The 6711-nt window shown below is 39.1% G+C and overlaps 1 protein-coding gene and 1 long non-coding RNA gene across 3 annotated transcripts; both read right to left on the minus strand.

Annotated features, from left to right (window-relative positions):
• Positions 1-943: 943 nt before the first annotated feature.
• LOC121987343 lies at positions 944-2354 on the minus strand. 2 transcript variants are annotated; one of them, XR_006113511.1, is made up of 5 exons: positions 2129-2354; positions 1610-2039; positions 1430-1503; positions 1227-1298; positions 944-1068 (listed from the first exon to the last, which is right to left on the minus strand). It is a non-coding gene; the product is annotated as an uncharacterized LOC121987343 (long non-coding RNA). The 2 variants fall into 2 exon arrangements; XR_006113512.1 differs by having other exon boundaries at positions 996-1052.
• Positions 2355-2881: 527 nt separating this feature from the next.
• Positions 2882-3675, minus strand: LOC121987344 (casein kinase 1-like protein 3). Its single transcript, XM_042541187.1, has 3 exons — positions 3541-3675; positions 3412-3452; positions 2882-3016 (listed from the first exon to the last, which is right to left on the minus strand). The coding sequence occupies exons 1-3, from the start codon at positions 3614-3616 to the stop codon at positions 2897-2899; spliced, it is 237 nt and encodes a 78-aa protein (XP_042397121.1). The 5' UTR covers positions 3617-3675; the 3' UTR covers positions 2882-2896.
• Between the last annotated feature and the right edge of the window lie 3036 nt (positions 3676-6711).

Below are 6711 nucleotides of genomic sequence, written 5' to 3' on the forward strand. Positions count from 1 at the left end.
ATCCAATGTCTCGGTCCTGGGTTACTTTGATATATGCTAACCATGCCCACAGCAAAACAGATATCTGATCTCGTGCATAACATCGCATACATTAGGCTTCCTACAGCTGAAACATAAGGAACTGCCTTCATCTCCTCTATCTCCTTTGATGTCTTAGGACACATCTCTTTAGATAAAGGTACTCCATGCTGAAAAGGTAGAAAACCTTTCTTGGAGTTTTGCATGCTAAAACGAGCTAGGATAGTATCGACGTACGAAGCTTGGCAAAAGCACAACATCCTTTTCTTACGATCCCTTATTACTTTGATCCCAAGAATATGTCCACATTCTCCCAAGTCCTTCATATCAAACTGCTTGGACAACCATACCCTTACGTCTGACAACACTTTGACATTATTGCCAATGAACAAAATGTCATCTACGTATAGTCACTACAACAAAAACCCTCATAGACATCGGTTTTCCACCGGTGTCTATTACATTTTCGACCGATGTCTATGAAGGCGATGTAAAAGGTCTGTCATTTTAGACATCGGGTTAAAACCGATGTAGTATCACTTAACGACATCGGGTGTAAAACCGATGTAATATTATATGTTAATAACACCAGTTTTGGCAGCGGTATACAACCGATGTAATATTAGTTAATGACACCGGTTTTACAGCGGTGGAAAACCGATGTAATATCAGTATTGTTTAACGACACAAATTCGATTTCCGAAACAGTGAAAAACCGACAGTATCCAAGAAAATACACAAATATTCACAAATTACACAAATATTCTTCTTCCAACAGTATCCATAAAATACACAAATATTCACAAATTACATAAATATTCTTCTTACAACAGTATCCATAAAATACACAAACATTTTTTTACGTTAAAAGCTAATAGATATTGTACACATCAAGGTAGAACATCGTAACAAAAATCAAGGGCTACATTAAATTATGAGAATCAGAATCTGTTCAACTTGCTATACTGCTCCATTCTTCTTGCGCCTTTCATTTCCCTAATCTCACCACTTTTCATCTTCAAATACCTAATTTTCTGAGTATCCACTGTTCTAATCAGTCAAACAAAAGTATCATTTGGTCTACTTAACTACAGCAAAGAACAAAAATAGAAGAAATATACATGCTGTAGAAGTCCTAGAATATCACCATCAGAAAGAAAAAATCACACTTAGTGGACATAAAACCTCAAATATATCCAACAAACTACCTCTTGCAGTTTCCTCTTGACATTTTCCAGCCCACCAATATCATCCCAGCTGACATTTGGTACTTCAACAACCTAATCAAAACCCAACAAACTTTCAGCATATCTCAAGGTAGAAATAGAAGTGGTTTTTAGGCCATTCATCAACATATGACAGTAAACACAAGTTACCAACCCAAGCAATGACAGGTAGCTTGATTAGTTACCTGATTACAAAATTAGCAATTCTTTTTCTTAGTAGCCCACTGTCTTCAGTTTGAATCAAGTACTCTTGAAGCTCCTAATGGTTCAAAGTTTCCAAAGATTCACAACACCAATGAAATAGAAGTTAGGTTAACATTTCAAGCAAATTGAATATAAATCATTTGCGCTGACAAAATTAGCACCTTCCAAGCCTCATCAAGACTTTGGTTGGTATTTTCTGCATTAATGGGGGTTAACAAGAAATTATCATATTACAACCTCTGAAGAGACCTTCAACGATTCATTTAAACTTCCGCTACTTCTGAGCCTGTAATTGTTGAACCCACATTTTGAAAAATTGCCGTAGTCTTTTTTCCCCTCGTCATTCACTTTTTCATGTTTCTTCTCCATGGTGTATGCTTCTACTTCACTACTTGATGCAGTATTGGATCCACAAGAAGAGCGATCCACTTTCTTCTTATTCATAGCCTTATCTAAATCAGAAGATCTGTGAGCTGCTAATGTCTTTATCTTGCTGGATCCAGTGTCTTTAAGTTCCTTAGAAATCTCATCTCTTCCATCACAATCATCAGAGCCAGAAGAAGACGATGACATTGATTTAGAAGAGGCATGCTGAGGTACAGAGGCTGTATGAGGTACATTGATTTTGTATCAAGGTAGAAACAATAAGACTTGGAAATGTGGATGAGTTGAAGAATGACCTATACACATCTTGATCATTGTGGAGATGGGTAAAAGGTACAGAGGCTGTATGCGGCTGATGAAAATAACTGATTGTCGATGCATCCTGGACTGGTATAGTAGAAGCCAGGCTTCCATTTGCTTCGTCACCTACTTGGTCAGTTAGTAAAAAAGGGTTCTGGCTATCAGATGCATCAATTTGCATGCTCTGTCTACAATTGCTAACATGCATAGTAGACTTATTTGCATGGGTTTGGTCACCTTTAGATGAATCTAGGTCCATGCTCTTAGAGAGAACCATACAAAACAAAATGAAAGGTTTCGAACATAAAAAAAAATAAAAATAAAAAATGTTAGCCATGCCAAGACTGAGATCACTCATCTATCTATCATTTTAACCAAATAAATTAGCTACTTTGGTTTTGCAAAGTCTCCCAATTGTGTAGGAACCTCAGTAGCTTTTATCCCAAGTTCAGAGAAGAATAATAATGAGGAAAATCAATTTCTATATTTACAACACTATTTTGATGCTAAATGACACAGATGTAAATAATAATGCAATAAAAAGGAGAAAAGAATATCTTAAAGGTAAGGTACTGATCTGTCTTGTTAATTAGCTCCAGGGAACACGAGCTCTGCTTCTTCAACTCAACTGCTCGATCCACAACCAGCAAAAAAATTGTTAGAAAACTAACTGAATTCCTTGCGATCAAACAGTCCACCCAAGAAACCAAACAAAACAATCCACAACCATCATGCATGATCATAAAAAAAGGGAAATGTAGGACTTAGACTTTTTCGAAGACCAAATGTGAACCATATGGCTTGGTTGACATACTTCCTCCCTGATGAATGCCATACAGCTTGGCCTCGTAAAGCAACTGTGGATGCTTGGTCTTGCTGTTCTCCTGCAATCATGTACGAAAATAGTAAAAACAGATAACCAACACGACTAGCTCAATCAGGACAGCGCGATACAAAATAAAATTCATTAACGTCTATTCAAAGCCTGACTATCAGGAGAATGCATCAAAGTTGATCGACCTTCCAAATTATTTTAAACGCCAAAGAAATTCAGCTAGTCGACCATGACAAATACCACTTTCCGAGAGTTCAATAGGTCATGCCGGTAAAGCGCATCACTTTAGGGTTCGGGCAAAAGTAGAAATACATCTTCGAAGAGAAAGCTCAACAAATTCAGTAAGAAGAAAAGGCAAAAGTATCCTCGATCGTGCTATACAAACAGGTAGCAAAAATCGGATAGCCAAACAAACAATACATCACAATAGATCGGAGAACTTACGATCTTAACCGCGACGATCTCAAACGTGTCAACGTGCGTCGCTGCAACACTCATAAGCAGATCGTAAGCGAATAATAAAAAAGGAAAACAAACGAACAAACCACAGAAGAAAGATCTCGATTTGCCCACCGAGAAAGATCTCTCCGAAGGATCCGCTCCCAATCTTGCGCCCTAGCTTGTACTTCCCGCCGACGATCCAATCCATGGCCTACTTGTCCTTTGTTCGTCCCAGAAGAGCATCCAATAACTGGGCTGCAACAGGATTGAAGATTTCATGAGACAGATCTCCAGCTATGGGCATCGCGGTGTTGCTGGCGCGGGCGAAGCCGAAGCTCCCCGAGCTTCCCCTTTTCCTACTCGGGATGATCGTGATTGTGAAGAACCCCAAGAACCCTTTCCACATGTACAGTGGGATCGTGCAGAGGGTCACCGACGGGAAGGCCGGTGTGCTCTTCGAAGGGGGGAATTGCATCTATCATTTATGCTGCGGTTTTGCTTAGGATCGGAGCAGGTGGTTTTGATCCTGATCGGGAGAGGCAAGTACGCTAGAAGGAGAAGAGGGAGATGAGGGGCTGAGAGAGATGGCCGGAGGAAAGTGGTGGTGCCGTATCGACGATATAGGTTTAGGGCTAAGTATGGGTGGACGGCGCGATATAGGTTTAGGTTTGGAGGGAAGAGTGAAGTGTTACAAATTTCGGCTAGGTATGGGTGGAAAAATTAAATTATTTTATTTTATCATAGACATCAGATTTTAAGAACTGCTGTTAAAATCGGTGTCTATTATCGAAAAAAAGGCGCTCATAGACATCGCCTAAAAAATCGATGTCTATGAGCGAAAATTTGCGCTCATAGACACCGGTTTTTGGAAAAATCGGTGTAAAATACTCAAAGACATCGGTTTTTGCTTAAAACTGTTGTTGTTCCACCGATGTCTATGAGGGTTTTTGTTGTAGTGAGTACAAGAAATATCACCACGTTTTCATCACTTTTCTTGTATACACAAGACTCATTCGGACACTGAATAAATTCATAAGATTAGATCACTTCATCAAATCGGATGCTCCAAGATCTAGAAGCTTTCTTCAATCCATAAATGAATCGATTGAACTTACATACAAGATGCTCTTTTCCCTTCGCAATGAATCCCTCTGGTTGCTTCATATAGATGTTTTCTTCAAGACTTCCATTAAGGAAAGCAGTCTTGACATCCATTTGCCAAACCTCATAATCCATATGAGCAGCAATAGATAAAAGAATCCGGATAGACTTAAGCATGGCTACCGGCGAAAAAGTTTCCTCATAATCGATTCTCTCTTTCTGAGTATGCCCCTTCGCAACAAGCCTTGCTTTAAAGGTTTTCACCTTCCCGCCTGTTCCTCTTTTTCTTTTGTAGACTCATTTACATCCAATGGCTTTTACACCATTTGGTGGTTCTACAAGCTCCCAGACCTAATTAGAATTTATAGATTCTATTTCAGAGTTCATTGCATTTTGCCAAGATATTACATCTTTATCTTGGAGTGCTTCATCATATGTCCAGGGATCAGCTTCATGTTCACCAGGGATTAAGTCCGAAGACTCTCCCAAAAACATGAATCTATTAGGTTGCCTAACAATCCTCCCACTATGATAAGACACTACTTGTAATTGTGCATCATTCGTGACACGTGTTGCAGTTACTTGTGGTATCTCATCTTGTACCATTGGAACTAAAGTAGAGGCGTCCTCTCTTATTTTCTCAAGAACAATTTTACTCATGGGCTTGTGATTCATTACATAGTCCTCTTCTAAAAATTGGACATTGGTGCTAACAATGACCTTCTGATCTTTAGGACTATAAAACAAACCACCTTTCATTCCTCTAAGATATCCCACGAACAAGCGAACTTCCGTACGTGATTCCAACTTATCAGCGTCTCCCTTCAGCACATGTGTTGGACTACCCCAAATTCGAATGTATTTCAAACTAGGCTTACGCCCATTCCACAATTCTGTGGGAGTAAAGGGTACTGACTTAGAAGATACAAAGTTCAGAATGTACATCGCCATTTCCAGAGCATATCCCCAAAATGAATTTGGTAATTCTGAATAACTCATCATTGATCTAACCATTTCCATAAGAGTTCTATTTCTTCATTCTGCCACACCATTCTGTTGGGGTGTACCAGGTGTAGACAATTGGGATTGGATCCCGGTCTCTGATAAGTAACTCCTAAACTCTCCTAAGAGGTACTCTCCACCACGATCAGATCATAGTGTCTTGATACTTTTACCCTGACGTTTCTCCACATCAGCCTTGTACTCTTTGAACTCATCAAAGCACTCAGACTTGCGTCGCATCAAGTAAATGTACCCATATCTTGAATAGTCATCTATAAAAAATATTCGAAATCACCTCTTGCCTGGATAGTCATAGGCCCTCACAAATTAAAATGAACCAATTCCAACACTTCTTTGGCTCTATACCCCTTTGCCTTAAAAGACCTCTTGGTCATTTTTCCTTCCAAGCAAGACTCGCAAGTCGGAATGTTTTCCACTACCAATGAACTCAAAGGTCCATCGGCTATTAACCTTTGAATCCTACTCAAGTTAATATGACCCAACCTTAAATGTCAAAGATATGTTTGGTTCATTTCCGAAGGTTGCTTTCTCTTATTAGAATTAGAAGATGTGTTATTAATTTTCATTTATTGCATCGTGGGAGTTATTGGATTAAGAGTATACAAATTGCCAACCAACACACCAAAACAGATAATCATCCTATTTTTCTTGACAACTACTTTGTCATCAAAAGAAACAAAATATCCGTCCATAAATAATTTAGAAACTGAAATCAAATTCTTTCTAAAACATAGTACGTAAAGATAATTTTTCAAAATCAAAGTTTTATTCCTATCAAAAGATAAATAAAGATCTCCCACTGCAACAACCGGCACTCTCGTAGTATTGCCCATGTAGAAGGTGATTTCCCCTTCATGTAGTCGTCGGGTTTCCTGGAACGCCTACAATGAATTGCATACATGATCAGTGGCTCCCGTATCTACACACTGGGTACCGATAGATAACACCTTTATTGTTATCTTGCCTGGCAGCCCAATTCTGGTGTCCGAAGAGTTCCTTGAGATTGAGCATCATGTCATAGGTAGTGGGTAGGGTCTGATGCTGATGTTGCAGCACATTTGACATAGAACCCAAAATGTAACACTGCGTCATCTCATCTGTCTTGACTCATTTCCTATGTCTCTCTATCTCCTCTTCACTAGAATCCTTATCAGGCACACTAGGACAAACTTCAAGAAG

This window comes from Zingiber officinale, chromosome 5B (assembly GCF_018446385.1).
Source record: "Zingiber officinale cultivar Zhangliang chromosome 5B, Zo_v1.1, whole genome shotgun sequence".
Lineage (NCBI taxonomy): Eukaryota > Viridiplantae > Streptophyta > Magnoliopsida > Zingiberales > Zingiberaceae > Zingiber > Zingiber officinale.

Coding starts and splice junctions, on each gene's coding strand:
- LOC121987344 (XM_042541187.1), bottom strand. CDS start 3,616: ATGGATTGGATCGTCGGCGGGAAGTACAAGCTAGGGCGCAAGATTGGG. Junction 3,453..3,540: donor CTTCGGAGAGATCTTTCTCG/GTGGGCAAATCG, acceptor TGAGTGTTGCAG/CGACGCACGTTGACACGTTT. Junction 3,017..3,411: donor AGATCGTCGCGGTTAAGATC/GTAAGTTCTCCG, acceptor ACATGATTGCAG/GAGAACAGCAAGACCAAGCA.